The sequence below is a fragment of the Plasmodium malariae genome, assembly GCF_900090045.1.
Source record: "Plasmodium malariae genome assembly, chromosome: 11".
NCBI classification, from domain to species: Eukaryota; Apicomplexa; class Aconoidasida; order Haemosporida; family Plasmodiidae; genus Plasmodium; species Plasmodium malariae.
The window spans coordinates 1,056,878-1,072,700 of NC_041785.1; the positions used below are offsets into that span (position 1 = coordinate 1,056,878).

A 15,823-nucleotide genomic window follows, 5' to 3' on the forward strand; every position below is an offset into this window, starting at 1 on the left:
TCTAAAGGGAAGAAGTTTTGAAGGTGATTTTTTAAGTGCATTCCTTTGTTATATATATATGTTCCAATTTAATACAATATAAATAAACTATATATTTATGCATGTATGTATGTACGTATGTATATGTATGGCTAATTTTGCTTAATTTTTCCTCTTCATTAGTTCTCACAATTACAAAATTTCATATTACTCATCAATGCATTCAGCGAGTGTTCAAAAAAAAAAAAAAAAAAAAAAAGAAAAACATACTCCACTTTATACAATATTGTTTAAAGGCAATGTATAGGAAATATTTTCACTAAAAGAACTCTGCAATGCTTTTTATATTGAGCAAAAAAAGGGAAATGATATATTTATGTGTATTCCACAGCGTTATGTGTACTTAATTTTTTCACACTAGCTCCGTTTACAGTATCACTTATGCTGATGTTCGGTGCAGAGGAGTAGATGGCACGTATAAAAAAATGTAATATATATATATATATATATATATATATAAATAAAAAAACAATAATAATAAAAATTCTACAAATTTTAAAATAAACTAGTGTTATTACTTTTATAATGAACTCTTCACCATATATAGTTTGGGGAATGTTTATATAAGCTCTTCGAAAGACATGTAGTTCGCAAAAATAATAGACGATGCACTTATGTGTATTTAGAAATATCAGAAATTATGTCTGCTTTTTCTTACCTCAAATTTATTTTTTTAAAAGTAAAGAAGTTCCGAACTGTTAACAAGTTACAAAAAGATAAAAATATTCTTCAATATGCAATACTAAATTGTGCAAAGCTTAACTGTAGCAAATGAATCCCCATACGTATCTATATGTACATATATATATATATATATATATATCAGTATATACATATATGCATAATTATATGTATAAAAATCCAATGAAATGATTGGATATCCTCTCCTGTTAAAGCTTGCTACTCAAGGTAAATACGTGTTCACTACTGTCTCTTGCATGAAGGCACAGGGGAAAAGATACTACCCTATAAGAGTATTTCAAAATACTTCTTTATTTTTATTTTCTTTTTTATTTTCATTTTTTTTGAATATTATACTTTTTTACAAAGAAATACGCAAAGAAGCAAGTTGTGGAAACCTCAAATTACAATGAATTTATTTCTTGCATAAAAATAGCTGTCTTGAAAGATTATCGATGAGAAATCCTATATATCAGTGCTAAAAAACAAAACAAAACAAAAACGCACACATCCCAATCGCATCAGCATATTACATAAAATTTATAAATAAAATACTCATAAGGATGCAAGTTGTAAAAAAGAGAAATAAAAAATTAAAAAAAGAAAAAGACTAAAACAAGTTTATATAACATAGCAATTTATTCATCTCATTCAGCCCCATTTCTTACCATAATTTTTAATCCCCTATTCGCTCTTCCCCTACTAATGCTCATCATATGAATAGAGAAAAAAATGAACAAGGAACCAAACAAAAGATACATCCACGTGTACTATGTTAAAAAGAATGATAAATATAGAAGACATGGTAAAAGGTGCGAAAGGGAAAAGGGTTATGTTACTATTGAAATAACAAGAATAGATGAAAGAAAATGCCCTTACAGAAAAAGAAAAAATCAGGAACTTCTCCAAAATGATAAGACCAATGAGTTTTTACAAAGTTCTATAAAAAATTTTTCCAAAAAAAAAAAAATAAAAAAAACATGGACCAAGATATTATATGACATATTACACCATACAACAAATAGTATAAATCAGAAAATAAATTCTTTCTTAAAATTTTTTGTTTTACATTCGGATTATTTTTCTAGAGCACTAAATATAAGCAGAGAAACATTAGTACAAGATTCTTTCAAATATTTCAATTCAGAAAATGCGAGAAGGATGGTAAACTGTACTAGTAGTAGTATGTATGAACAAAAATTTCATCAAACACAAATTACAAGTGCTATACCAGAAAGGAGGGATTCCTTTCATAAATTTCAGATTCTTAGTAACAACATCATACCGTGTAACCATTTAATGGGTATATTTGATAAAACAGAAGGTTCTGACAAATGCTATGCAAAGGATATTATGACGAACTTGTGTGATGTAAAAAATAAAATTCAGGATAAAAATATAGATCAAACGAATGAATCCTTTTTCATTAATGATAAAGCTTCTTCAAATGAGACAATTAGCATGTTAGATACATCAAATGAACAAAATAATTTAGAGAAACAAAATGTTAAAAACTTTTACATTTCCACAGTAAATAGAAAAACGAATGCGAAAAATATCAGAAAAATCAGCTTAATAGAGATATCCGTCGATCCGCAATTTTTTATTTCCCAAGATTTTTTGACAGACTTAGAAAGTTATCTAACATTGAACCATTGTCTTCTGTATGTTAAGGTAATGTGTAAAAGTGAGGTGCACACTTTTTTTTCTCATTTTTATACCTTATTTTGTTCCATTTTCCTTCCTTATTTTGTTCCATTTTCCTTCCTTATTTTGTTCCATTTTTCTTCCTTATTTTGTTTTCTTTTTCTTTTTATTTTTGCTCCTTTTTTTTTTCCCCATTTTTCTTTTTTTTTTTTCCTTTTTTTTCCCCACACATGGCAAATGTTCACTTGTGAAATTGCTCCATGCCTGGGTGTGCGTGAACATAAATTTATTTATCCGCTTCCTAGCAGACGCATTAAGTTACTCCTTTCGCACTTGTTTCTACGCTATTATATTATTGGATAATATATATATATACTACCATGTGAACACATATGCACCCAGTTCATCTATTCAATTTTACTCCATTATTGTTGCTCTTTTAGAAAAATAAAAAAGAACTCACGGAGATTCATCAAAACTTTTTTTCAATTCTGATAAATGTTGATGAAGTAAAATTTTTGGAAAACAAGTTGTCCAAGTCTGTACTCAGACATATCGTTAGACGATTAAATTCTTTGTTTAAAATACCAACTAATGATATTTGCGGCGTTGAGTTTTGTTTATATTTAAAAAATAATGATATGTGTGAGGCACCAAATTTTAGTGAGAAGAATATGTACACATATTCAATTATAATATTTTTAAATAACAAAAATACAAACTTTGTGGAATTCCCTTATTGCGGATTAAAAATTATGACCAAGACAGGTAACTGTTTAATATATGAACACAAGAAAAATGTGTCAAATAATAATATTTTTAAATTTGGTATGTCTGAAGAAAAATTATTTTTTTTAAAAATTAACCTCAAGGATCATATAAATTTGCATATGTTAATAGGTCGAAAACATGCTAAACTTAAGCATGATCAGTTATTTGAAAAAAATAAAATGACGTACATTTCTCCAAATAAAAATAATTCGAAAAATAATACATTATATTCTTACAACCAATATTTTAATGAATTTTTTCCAATACCTGTTCCCAATAATACGAACTTAATGAGAAATAGCTACTTATGTGTTAAAAAAAACATGGATATAATTAATAAACAAATAATACAGTTAAACACAAACAGTATGAGGGGCCTATTTTTACGGGCGAAACAAAAGGGAAATTATCCTCCTTTTTTTGCTTCCTCTCAGTGCTAGAATGAGATCAAGTGGAAAAAGGGATAGAAAAAAAAAAAAATATATATATATAAGCAAATAAAAAATATATATATATCCAAGTACAAATTAGTAAATATATAAAGGGGTATCTCTAAAGATCGGCGAAAAAACAAATGACATCTCGTAAAAAACTCATGTTTAGTAATATTTTTTATTTTGCTTATTCTTATGTATGCGTATATAGCTGTGCCATTTATATATTAATAAGAAAAATATTCCATCGAAAATGAATTCATTTGAAGTTCACTCTTAACCGGAATTTTTTTTTTTTTTTTTTTTTTTTATATGAAGAATATTTCACCAATTTGGTTATTTCATTTTGTTTAATCGCGTATCTAGCTGCACGTACTTGTATGCAACAAAATTAATCTGCCTTCATTTGGTACATTTGTGGAACATTTGCCGCTATGCCTTTATTATGTATGTGTGCATATACATACATACATATATATGTATGTGCGTATTTACATTTTGTAAGAAAATCAATCAAACCAAAAAAAAAAGGCATAAATATACCTATGACTATAATTCTAGTACCCTCAATACAAAAGGGTAAAGGATATAATGAAGAGAAGACATAATACTGCATTTATTTGTACATATTACAAGCTAACACTTATATTAGGTTATGAAAAGATTATGAATAAGAACAGTGAAGTGTTACCTTTTTAATCACGCCCACGAGTTATTTTATTTAATTTTACTCTGTTTTGCTTATTATATTATATTATATTATATTATATTTTACTTTATATATTATATGTATTTCCTAGATTATTTTAGAAATGGTGGGCTTTCATAAGAGCCTAGTGGTTTTACTAAAAAAAGAACATATATATATAATATGTACATTTCATTACTTTTACACATTAATTATGGCTGCAAGTGAACAAGATGCATTTTTAATTAACCCACCATTTGTATTTCCTTAAACAAAGATAAATACATGTTTTATTGTAATAATATATTTGAGTGTATTATACGTAACCGTTTAAAAATGCTACTTGTTTTCGTTCCTATGAATGTATACGTATATATATACATTGGCTTCATAAGAGAAAGTATATATATTATGATGATAATACCTCTTGGATGGAACATTACCAATATGACGTTTACGTGCATATGATTTGCTCTTCCCAAGTAACATTCTACACCTTTGTGTACTCATATCTTTTTGATTTTCTCCTTTCCAACTATTGTCCAAAAGAGGAGTTTATTTTTTTTTTTTTTTTGTGTGTATTTTTTTTGGGGTTATATTTTTTCTCCCCCTTTGCTCAAAAATTTGAGCCAGTTTTCGACCCTTTTTGATTTAAGGTCTTTAAAATAATTCAAATATTATAACTGGTTTTTACAAAATGTATACTGAATTTTACACACGTATTGAAAAAGGTAATATAGGCATGTCTTATTATTATAGGCTAAAAATTACCACTTTTCCTTTTTACCGTTTTCATATGAACAGTTCATAATTTTTTATTGTGTTCATTTTAAACATTATATGATAATGTATTAAAAACAATCTTAATTTTGCAAATTTTTTTTCAAAGTTGATAAATACGAAAAAGTATGATTATTCAATCAAAAAAAAAAAAAAAAAAGCACACATATACATTACGTGTATGCTACACGAATGTTGCACGTAAGTTACACGTCGGCTAAACATATATATAATGTTATACATATATGTACGAATGTGCATAAATATAAATAAATACGTGTAAATACATATGTGTATATACAGCACATATATATATATATATATATATATATATATGCACGCTTCAAATTTTTTTTTTTTTTTTAAATATTTTGATACAAATTATGCGCATATTTAAGTGACGGCACATTGGGATGTTTTACTTCGGTGAATGTAACACATTCCGGTTTGACAGAATTCCCCTTGAACTTTAAAAATGCTCCTTTATTTTTCATAATATCACAATAATTGGGGGCACTGAAAACAGTGTATAACTGACCGTTTTGTTCAATGGAATATCCTTCATCTCTTACTTCATGTGATCGGATTATAAGAGTAAGATTATTTTTTTTTAAGAAATTTTCGGTAATATCCGTACCGAAAGAAAAGCCTATACCTCTTTTGGATGGTTTAAATCCTTTTTCTTCATTGGGATCTGACCATAACAAATCTGTCATAACTCCTTCATCTAATGGTTCAGTATTCCTATCAATTTTTTCAATATCTTCTAAAGTTGTATTAGTATTACTTGGAATACCTCCATGACATATAAAAATCGTTTTATTTAATACATATGCCAATGGAAGAAATTTAAATGAATCCGAAAATAATACATGCATTTTTTCATCATATTTTTCTTGTAATTCTCCTAAAAAACCGTAAAGCTTGTTCATATTATCAGTTTCATGATTACCTCTTGTTAAATGTACATTATTTGGAAATGTTAATTTGGCTAAATATAAAAATATTATAACTTCACATGAGAAACTACCTCTATCAACAAAATCACCATTAAATAAATAAGAATTATTTTCTGCTGGATAACCATTTATTTTCATTATATTTAATAAATCATAAAATTGTCCATGTATATCACCACATACAGTTAAAGTTTCTTCTGGTTGTAAATTTAAATAAACTAATGTAGGAAGTTCTTTTAACAATTTAATTATATCTAACACAATTGCACATACACATTTTTTATTTAATTTTTGTTTAGGTACACTTATATAGTCTACTACTTTTTTTAAAAAATCGATATTTAAATTATTTCGGTCATATATGGGGGCTTCTTCATTCTCTATTTTAAGTGTATCTAGAACTAATGTTTCGTAATATGGTACTTTTTGTTCTATTTCTATAGCTTTTTGAAACTGTTGCTCGAAAAGGAGCTTTTTACATTGTTTTTGTTTCATTTCAGAATTTTTATCTTTTGTTAATTTTAATACTTTTTGAAAACATTCAGACGCATTTTTTAAATCTGATAATAGTAAAAATGAACACCCTTTTCTATAATATGCTTTTGCATAAAATGGATTAATTTTTATTGCTTCATCTATATCTTGTATAGATAAACCATAGTTTTCTAATTTCATATGACAAAAGGATCTGTTTGTATAATATATATATAAATCCGTTTCGTTTATACTAATATAATCACTACTTTTTGATATAACACTATTTTTATAATATTCTATCAATGCATTTTTATCTTCTTTATTTACTTGTATTTCACTAGACAATGTATCAGTTGTTATTTTATTTAATTTTTCTATATAACTAGGATCTTCTTCCTCATAATATTTTTTTATTATATCAATGGCTCCAGTATAATACTTTTGAGAAATTACATAATTATTTTCTTTAAAATATTTATTTCCTAAATTTTTTAAAGCATCACATATTTTTAACAATTCAATGCTTATATTCTTTTTTGACAAATTACACCTTTGGACAGGTTGATTTTCCTCTTCGTTCTGGTATTCCTCATCTTCTTCTCTGTTCTTTTCCTCCATCATATCATCATGTAATGTACCCAAGTTTGATGAATTGTCATTGGTACTTAAAGATTCCGCATGCTTAAAATGTTCATTTCCTATGTTTTCACCCTCATGCGAGTAATTTTTTTGGTACTCACTTTGGCAGTCACTTCGGTAATCACTTCGGTAATCACTTCGGAAATCACTTTGGAAATCATTTCGGAAATCACTTTGGAAATCATTTCGGAAATCACTTCGGAAATCACTTTGGAAATCATTTCGGAAATCACTTCGGAAATCACTTCGGAAATCACTTTGATATCCATTTGGGCATCCATTTGGGCATCCATTTTGGTAATTCTTCTTCTTATTCTCATCGTCTATATTGTTCCTGCTAATATATTTCATTTTTTCTTCCGTGCGTGCGTTCTTTGTATGCGTTACTTCAACGTTCATCATAATTTCTTTACTTTTTGATAAATTGTTTTTATTACTATATTCTGCGGCTTTTTTATTTATACATGGTATGTTCCTGTTTTCTTCCATCGCGTATATTATTTCTTCTCCTCCTTCGCACGTATCTTTTTCTAAATTATTTTTATATTCCTTTAAATTTGTTTCTTCAATTTTAATACCATTGTTTATTTTTTCTGTTACGTATGCCATTTGTTTTTTTGTTTTTTTTTTTTTTTTTTTAAGGTGAACAATAATATCACGCTTGCGGGTACGTACGTATATTAAATATGTACATGTATATATGTCAATATATATATGTATATAAGTATATACATATAGATTACATACATATATATATATTTTTTATGCATATGCAAGCATTACGTATATAATATATAAGTGTATCTTTTTACTGTTCTTACTTTGCTTCTCACTTTTTTGTCTTTTTGTTTTATTTATATATAAGTTTTAATGTTTTTTCTTTTTTTTTTTTTTTTTTTTTTTATGTTGTATCATCAAAATGTTCCTATTTATTATAGTATACGATCAAATGTATTTTTAATTTGACTGATTAATATTTAAAGTCTTTTTAAGCTGGTAAAAAGTTGATGTCATACATTTTGCTTCTTTCTCGTGTAGTTTAATTAAATATTCATTAATATAAAGTAATCATATGTTGGTATAAGGCTACGTATATATGCATATTTAACTATGCGTACATATATATATGTATATATGATATATATATGATATATGCATATATATATATATATATACAATACATTTAATATTTAACATTTAATTCTTGCATGAACGTGGGGCAAAACAGGAAGGTAAAAGAATTTTAATTTTATAATATCAATGTAAATAATTTAAATTTAATAGCTTTAATAAATAATTCCTATTATTGGCAATTATTTTAATTGTTTTTTATTTTACTTTTCTTTTACAAATATAAAACATGTAAGGCAAAAAAAAAAAAAAAAAAAAAAAAAAAAAATATTTTCAATTTTGCTCAATGAGGTTTAAAAAAATGAATAGAGTAGGGCATGTATTATAAATTATTTTAGGATATTAAAAGGAAAAGTGGGAAAAAAAAGTAAAAGGAAAAATGGGAATAGGCAAAATACAAAATATGCGAAAAAAATAAAAAAAAAATGATGAATACGAATATAATGATAAAAATTATAAAATCATGGAGGGGGAAACTTGGCAGTAAAAGGTTACTGTTCCGAAGAAAGAAAAAATATACAAGTCCTACCCATAGAACGAGATGAATTTATGTTGTTATGTAAATAATATTTATTCATTTAATTGGGTGCCATCATTTTTTTATTTAGTTTTGTTTTGACTTATAATATTTGTCGTATATATAAGCAAAAAGTAATTTGTTAAATTTCATTTATGTTTTCTCTTTCCAGCAGTCTTATGCATGTAGAGCTAATTTGGATGTGAATATGTGCTTATACATATGTACATATATGCCGATATATACATTTGTATATGTGCAGGAAGATGCAATTTAATGATCGTACGCAACAGTCGTAAGGCTTATTTTTGTTTTTGTTTTTATTTTATTTTGTTTTTATTTTGTTTTTGTTTTTATTTTATTTTGTTTTTATTTTATTTTGTTTTTATTTTATTTTTTTATTTTTTAATTTTTTTCTCATTCAATGTAATAAAAAGGTTAGCTGTAGAACAAATGCTATCCCGTACATAAAAGAACTCGTTATATTTAGTACACAGGTGTATTCCTTTAACCGTATTTGAATGATTAGAAATAATATAAGTTAAACAATTGCGTAGTTGTTGTCATTTTAACTGTATGTTAAAATAAATGAAAAATAGTATGCACAAAAAGAATTGTAGTTTTTTAATTATGATATGATGCAAAATAGAAATATTCTTAGGCAATAACAGTGCGCACAATTTTTTTTTGAGCCATTTACAAAAATAAAATAAATAAATAAAATAATATATAAATGAAGGAGGAAAAAGTCCTTTACATAGAAGAAGATTTTTATGAATGGGTCATACGCTATATATACACGTACATAATATATACATACATATATACACATATATATATGCATGTATGTATAACGCCATATCAAAATTTAAGAACGTTTTCTTAGTCTAAACTTGCGCTGTGACAATATTATAAATTCGTTTTTCCTGAAAAAAATAATTATCGTATCAGTTGCTATATTCTAAAAAAATAGGCTAATTATTATGGAAAAAAAAAATTCAAGTATAATTCGCCATAAATCATGCTTAATATCGTATATGATTTGTCTGTACCGTTAACATGCGCTTACATACATACATGTACGTATATACATGTACATTTATAAATATGTACGTATAAACAGTTGTATTTATGTGTTTGGTTAAGTAGGTCAACTTTTTTTCTGTTTTGAGAAGGGGCAAAATGACAAGAAATGGAGAAATAGCTGTTCTTTATGTGATATTAACAATAGTTATGAAGAATAAATAATACGTAAGTAATGTATAAATAATACATATGTAATGTATAAATAATACATGCATAATACATAAATAATAAATGCGTAATGTATAAATAATACATATGTAATGTATAAATAATACATACGAACTGCATAAATAATACATACAAAATGCATAAATGATATATACAAAATGTATAAATGATATATACAAAATGCATAAATAATACATATGTAATGTATAAATAATACATACGAAATGCATAAATGATATATACAAAATGCATAAATAATACATATGTAATGTATAAATAATACATACGAAATGCATAAATGATATATACAAAATGCATAAATAATACATACGAAATGCATAAAACTTTTTAAATTTACTTTACTTGTGTGTCAAATGAAAAGTAAAAATTTAAGTTTCATGAAAGGTAAGAGGAATTTGTTATGCGCTGTGTTTCAAAAATTTTTTGATTTTTCATGTGAAGAATAATTCGCAAAAATGATGAGATATTTGTTAGGGATACAAAAAACAAATAAAAAGAAATAAATAATAAATGCGCAAAACAATGATAAAATTTCACACAGAATTCTTCTTTTCCCCTCATTATGCGCATATACATTTTTGTATATATATAAATACATATACATGCAAAAATTATATACCTGTCAGGAAAAATATGAATAAGAGATAATTTTTTTTATGGAAGTATTCTGTGAAATGAAATACAAGTATTAATTAAATTAAGGAAAGGAACATATGTTATAAAGAAGCATAAATCATTTTTGTCCTTATATAAAGGCAATATGTGAAGAATTAAATGAATTATTACTAGCTAAATAAGAATAGTTTAACATCAAATACAATCTGTTCCTCCGATGTATACAAAAAAATATTTTTGGGGTAATAAAAAATTTCCTGTTTGATTGATTTATTCGTTTTAATCATTTTTTTTATTTTAATTACTTAAATTTTTTTTATTTTATCTTTCACGTTTAATGAGAGTACGGTATGATCTCTAATGTAACATATATTTTTATCCGTCCAATGCAAACATATTTTTTTAATTTTTTTTTATATCATGTACGTATTATTATTAATGAGAGGGAATCCACTACAATTTATTTTTTCCAACGACTGTATCATTAGCTACGTTTTTGGAAAAATTTTGTCATAATCTTTTTGTCTGTAGTAAAAGTAAAGAAATTAAAAGTAAAGAAGTTAAAATTAATAAAAAAAAAGAATAAGATAATTTTTTATTTAAGCCATCTTAGCACAGTTGGTAATGCGTTTGATTCGTAATCAAAAGATCGTGGGTTCGACTCCCACAGGTGGCTTTGCTTCATTAAAAGCAAGGGTGTAAATTGAATTAAAATAATAAGATAGAATATAAGCCAACTATGAATATTATATTAGAATATTACTATTACTAATAAGTAAAATAATAAGTAATAGTAATAATAATATACAAATAATAATATATTGTAAATATTATATAGGGAATTTTAAAAAATTCAAAATAAGTTTACAGTGTAAAAATTAAAAACTTATATATTTAAATGAAGAAAACATAAGTGCCAAATTCATTAAGAGGGAAAATAATTCATGAAAATATATGGAAAATATAAAAATGTTAGCATATTAATATATATTAATTTTTTTAGTACGTATTAAAGCGATGAAAGAATAAACAAACACTACCACCACATCACATATAATAAATTGGCTGTTCCACTAAGGAACGGTAAGAATAATTTATTTATATTACAAATACAGTTTAGTGTTGTACATGCATAAATAAGTGGGAGATAATCAATTTAACTATAAAATACTTTTATATATACATATATAATATATGTGTACTTCTTATTCTGCCTTTTTGGTACAAAGAAAAGGCTGTTTCAAATTTTAATAAAAAGTAAACCAAATAGAGTAAAAACTGCTTTTTTTTTTTTTCTTTTCAAACAAAAATAGTCGAGAACAAACTTCTTCTTTATAGTAAAATATATAGAAGGGCACAGCAAAATGATTTTGAAAAAGTCCATTTTACTTGTTAATGAAGTGTGTTATTAAATCTTTATACAGTAAATTAAAACGGACAAAAAACTTATACTTGTAAAGAAGGGGAAAAAGTTCGATATATTTTTCCGTAAAGAAGGGGAAAAAGTTCGATATATTTTTCCGTAAAGAAGGGGAAAAAGTTCGATATATTTTTCCGTAAAGAAGGAGAATAAGTTTGATATATTTTTCCGTAAAAAAGGAGAATAAGTTTGATATATTTTTCCGTAAAAAAGGAGAATAAGTTTGATATATTTTTCCGTAAAAAAGGAGAATAAGTTTGATATATTTTTCCATAAAAAAGGAGAATATGTTCGATGCGTATTTTCCCCTCTAATAGCTAAAGAGACATAGCAGTACTTAAAAATTATCATCATATATATCTGCATAAGTGGTTGGGATGAAACTGGTCATATTTTTACTTTTTCAAAAAGGATAGTAAAAAAAAAAAAAATAAATGAAATATATTTGTAGACCTTAAAAAAAGGGTAACTAAAAATCATGGGGGATTAATACATACGTACGTACATGTATATATATGTTCATTTACGTGTAATACAAATATTTGGTTCATGTTTTTTGTCGTGAAGATAAGCAAAAAAAAAAAAAATAAAATAAAATAATAAAGTAAATGTCAGCGGCGTAAACTAAAAAATTGGAGTAATTCAAAAGGATACCATTTACAAAGTGTATTTTTTTTATTTTCTTTTTTGTAATTTTTGTCAAATTTTTAATAAATTAAAAAAAAAAAAAAAAAAAAAAAAAAAAAGAGCTAAATGAAATTTGATAGTATATAAAATTCTGAAGGTCCCGCACACCGCTTATGGGAATGAATATACTTATTTATGTACGCGTGCATATGCATTTGTATGCATGTGTATCTTCCTGTGTGTTTACCCCTTTCTCGCTTTCCTACGTTTGAGTCTAATACTTGTTCGTGTAGAGGAACTTCTCCAAATCCTTGTAAATGGGGGAGTCGGGTCCATAAGTCTTTATGATATTTTTTTTTGCCTTGTGAATGAGGCTAAGGCCTTCCGATTTCAAATCAAGAAATAAAGCTAGCTTACCTGTTAAGAAAATATAATAACCATAGATGGGCGAATATTTCCCATACGATATTTCAATAGATTTAACATACTGGTTAGCAATATTATAAGCTAATTTAAATTCTTGTAGTTGTATGGATATGTATAAGATTTTTGCTCTCATTTTTTGTAATGAATATCTTGCATGATGATAAAAATTGGTCAAATAATCAATTTTTGATTTTATTTTATTTAAAGACTGTAAAACACTTTTATTGTCATAGGAATATTTTTCATTAAATAACGTATCTAAATATATGGTCTCTTTAACAGTTTCCTTTTCTTTTTCTATTAAACTTTTTATAATATTTTCATGTACTTCTCCTTTACACAACATACATTTCCATGTATTTTCATTTGCTTTTTTTAAAATCGGATAGGTTTTAAAATTATTTTTATTAAGATAACAAGGTTTTCTTTCCAGTTCTGATATTAAAACGATTTCCATATAACTTAAAAACTTTTTACAATTTTCTGAACTTGTACATACAAATTCAGTATTAAATATATTGTGACATTCGGATGCAATATTAACTTTACATAATTTACATGAACATGTAAAAAAATATTGATCCATACATATTGATAATCTCGTATTTTTATCAAATGCTATGTCAATATAACTAATCGTTAATTCTTCTCCTGGATATACATCCATTAATGTTTTTATGTATAATTTTTGATTTTTAAAAATTGTTACACAATTACTTAAACAAGAATGATTAAAAAATGGAACAGGTTTTTTGTAAAAACCTAAAGCAGCTGGCTCTAACTCATTATCAATTATTTGTAATGTATTCTTTGATATTTTTACAAACTTTTCAATAATATTCTTAAGTATACTCTCATTATCTTCAAAATTATTGAATATTTTTTTTTTCCTACTCATTAATGCTACTGCAACTATATAAGCAGGGTATTTTAAATTTTCATATTTTTCTTTTGTTAATTCACTAATACTACCACAATAATCATAAAAATTAAAATGATTCAAATAACAGTTGATAACTAATCTCATAGTAATAGATGGACAATATTTATCAAAAATATTTGATTTAAATATTTCACATTCTTCTCTGTGTAATTTCCACGCTCGCTCTAAACATATTTCACTACAGTATACCACATATTTGCAGTTAGGACAATATATACATTTGTTAAACTTCTCAAAACAGTAGAAGCACATATTTATTATTTTATAATTATTCTTTTTGTTATCCGCGTCTATTATTCTCGGTGTCATATACTTTACGCACAGCGGAATAAATATTTCTGGATGCGATTCCACTATGCAATACCCTGCGCGCATTTGACTTAACGCAACTACGCATTTACCCCTATCTTCCTTGTACTCTATTTTGTACATAGTGATAACATGTGGGAGGCATGTGAAAGGATATATTCAGATAGACCCTTCAAAGGGAAGTTATTTCAATGGGGAAAATATATATATATATATGTATATCAGTGGGAATGTGTTCAAAAGAAAAATTTACTTTTGCATGTTTTCTCTTAATTTTAGCGGTATTCAGAGGGGACGAAACGAGCTCATGTATTGCGCTGGACTCTATGTTTGTCCCTTCCCCCCCCAATATGAAGATCCTCCTTATTGGAAGCTACTCCTTTTGGAAGCTACTCCTTTTGTAAGCTACTCCTTTTGGAAGCTATTCCTTTTGGAAGCTACTCCTTTTGGAAGCTATTCCTTTTGAAGCTACTCCTTTTGGAAGCTACTCCTTTTGGAAGCTATTCCTTTTGGAAGCTACTCCTTTTGGAAGCTACTCCTTTTGGAAGCTACTCCTTTTGGAAGCTACTCCTTTTGGAAGCTATTCCTTTTGGAAGCTACTCCTTTTGGAAGCTACTCCTTTTGGAAGCTGCTCTTTTCGGAAGCTATGCCTTTTAGAAGCTGCTCTTTTCGGAAGCTATGCCTTTTAGAAGCTACTCCCATCCTATTCGCTTCTTCTTCGATTTCCCTCACTGCGACGCCTTAAAGAGCTACGCCTTTTTTTTAATACCTTAAAAATTTTTCTTCTCAAAAAAAAAAGTAAAAAATATTACATGAGAAATTGAGCTGAAAAGTTTCTAAATTTATACTCTCGGTATTTTGACAATAATACATTTCACATAACAATATTACATTTTTCAAAAAAAAAAAAAAAATTTAATTTTTCAAATAATTGAGCACAAAAAGATCAGAAATTATACCCAAATGTACCTTTTTTTTTCCATTAAAAAATGTTGTTTTGTTTTGGCATTAAAATGAATGCTAGCAAACTTGTTTCATTAAAAATGTTATCTGTGAGTATATGGATGGATATATATATATATATATATATATATTTTTTTTTTTTTTTTTTTTTTTTTTCTCACGTTAGAGTAATAAGCCATATGTGTTTATGATTACTCCATGTTAATATTTTTTCCTTCTAGTTTCACCTGGGTACCCTCATTATTGTCATTTTTCAATTCTAGCATAAAATTCCGGCGTCGTAAAAAAATTCTACTAAAGTGCTGCGGGTAAAAATATATATATACCATAAAGTAGAAACACATGCATATATATATATATATATATATATATATATATATATATATATATATATATATATATAAACAAGTTATGTATATATGTATAAACATGTTATGTATATATGTATAAACATGTTATGTATATATGTATAAACATGTTAT

The 15,823-nt window shown here is 26.0% G+C and overlaps 3 protein-coding genes and 1 non-coding gene across 4 annotated transcripts; 2 read left to right on the plus strand and 2 right to left on the minus strand.

The window, feature by feature from the left end:
- Positions 1 to 1,452: 1,452 nt before the first annotated feature.
- PmUG01_11030400 (conserved Plasmodium protein, unknown function) lies at positions 1,453 to 3,578 on the plus strand (the record flags this gene model as incomplete). The annotated part of the gene is made up of 2 exons (XM_029005956.1): positions 1,453 to 2,394; positions 2,811 to 3,578. The coding sequence occupies 2 exons, from the start codon at positions 1,453 to 1,455 to the stop codon at positions 3,576 to 3,578; spliced, it is 1,710 nt and encodes a 569-aa protein (XP_028862493.1).
- Positions 3,579 to 5,402: 1,824 nt separating this feature from the next.
- On the minus strand, positions 5,403 to 7,724 carry PP5 (serine/threonine protein phosphatase 5, putative; the record flags this gene model as incomplete). The annotated part of the gene is made up of 1 exon (XM_029005957.1): positions 5,403 to 7,724. The coding sequence occupies one exon, from the start codon at positions 7,722 to 7,724 to the stop codon at positions 5,403 to 5,405; it is 2,322 nt and encodes a 773-aa protein (XP_028862494.1).
- Positions 7,725 to 11,256: 3,532 nt separating this feature from the next.
- On the plus strand, positions 11,257 to 11,329 carry PMUG01_11030600.1. Its single transcript has one exon. It is a non-coding gene (tRNA).
- A 1,645-nt stretch (positions 11,330 to 12,974) lies between these two features.
- On the minus strand, positions 12,975 to 14,444 carry SET6 (histone-lysine N-methyltransferase, putative; the record flags this gene model as incomplete). Its single annotated transcript, XM_029005958.1, has 1 exon — positions 12,975 to 14,444. One exon carries the CDS (start codon positions 14,442 to 14,444, stop codon positions 12,975 to 12,977), a length of 1,470 nt encoding a protein of 489 aa, XP_028862495.1.
- Positions 14,445 to 15,823: the final 1,379 nt, after the last annotated feature.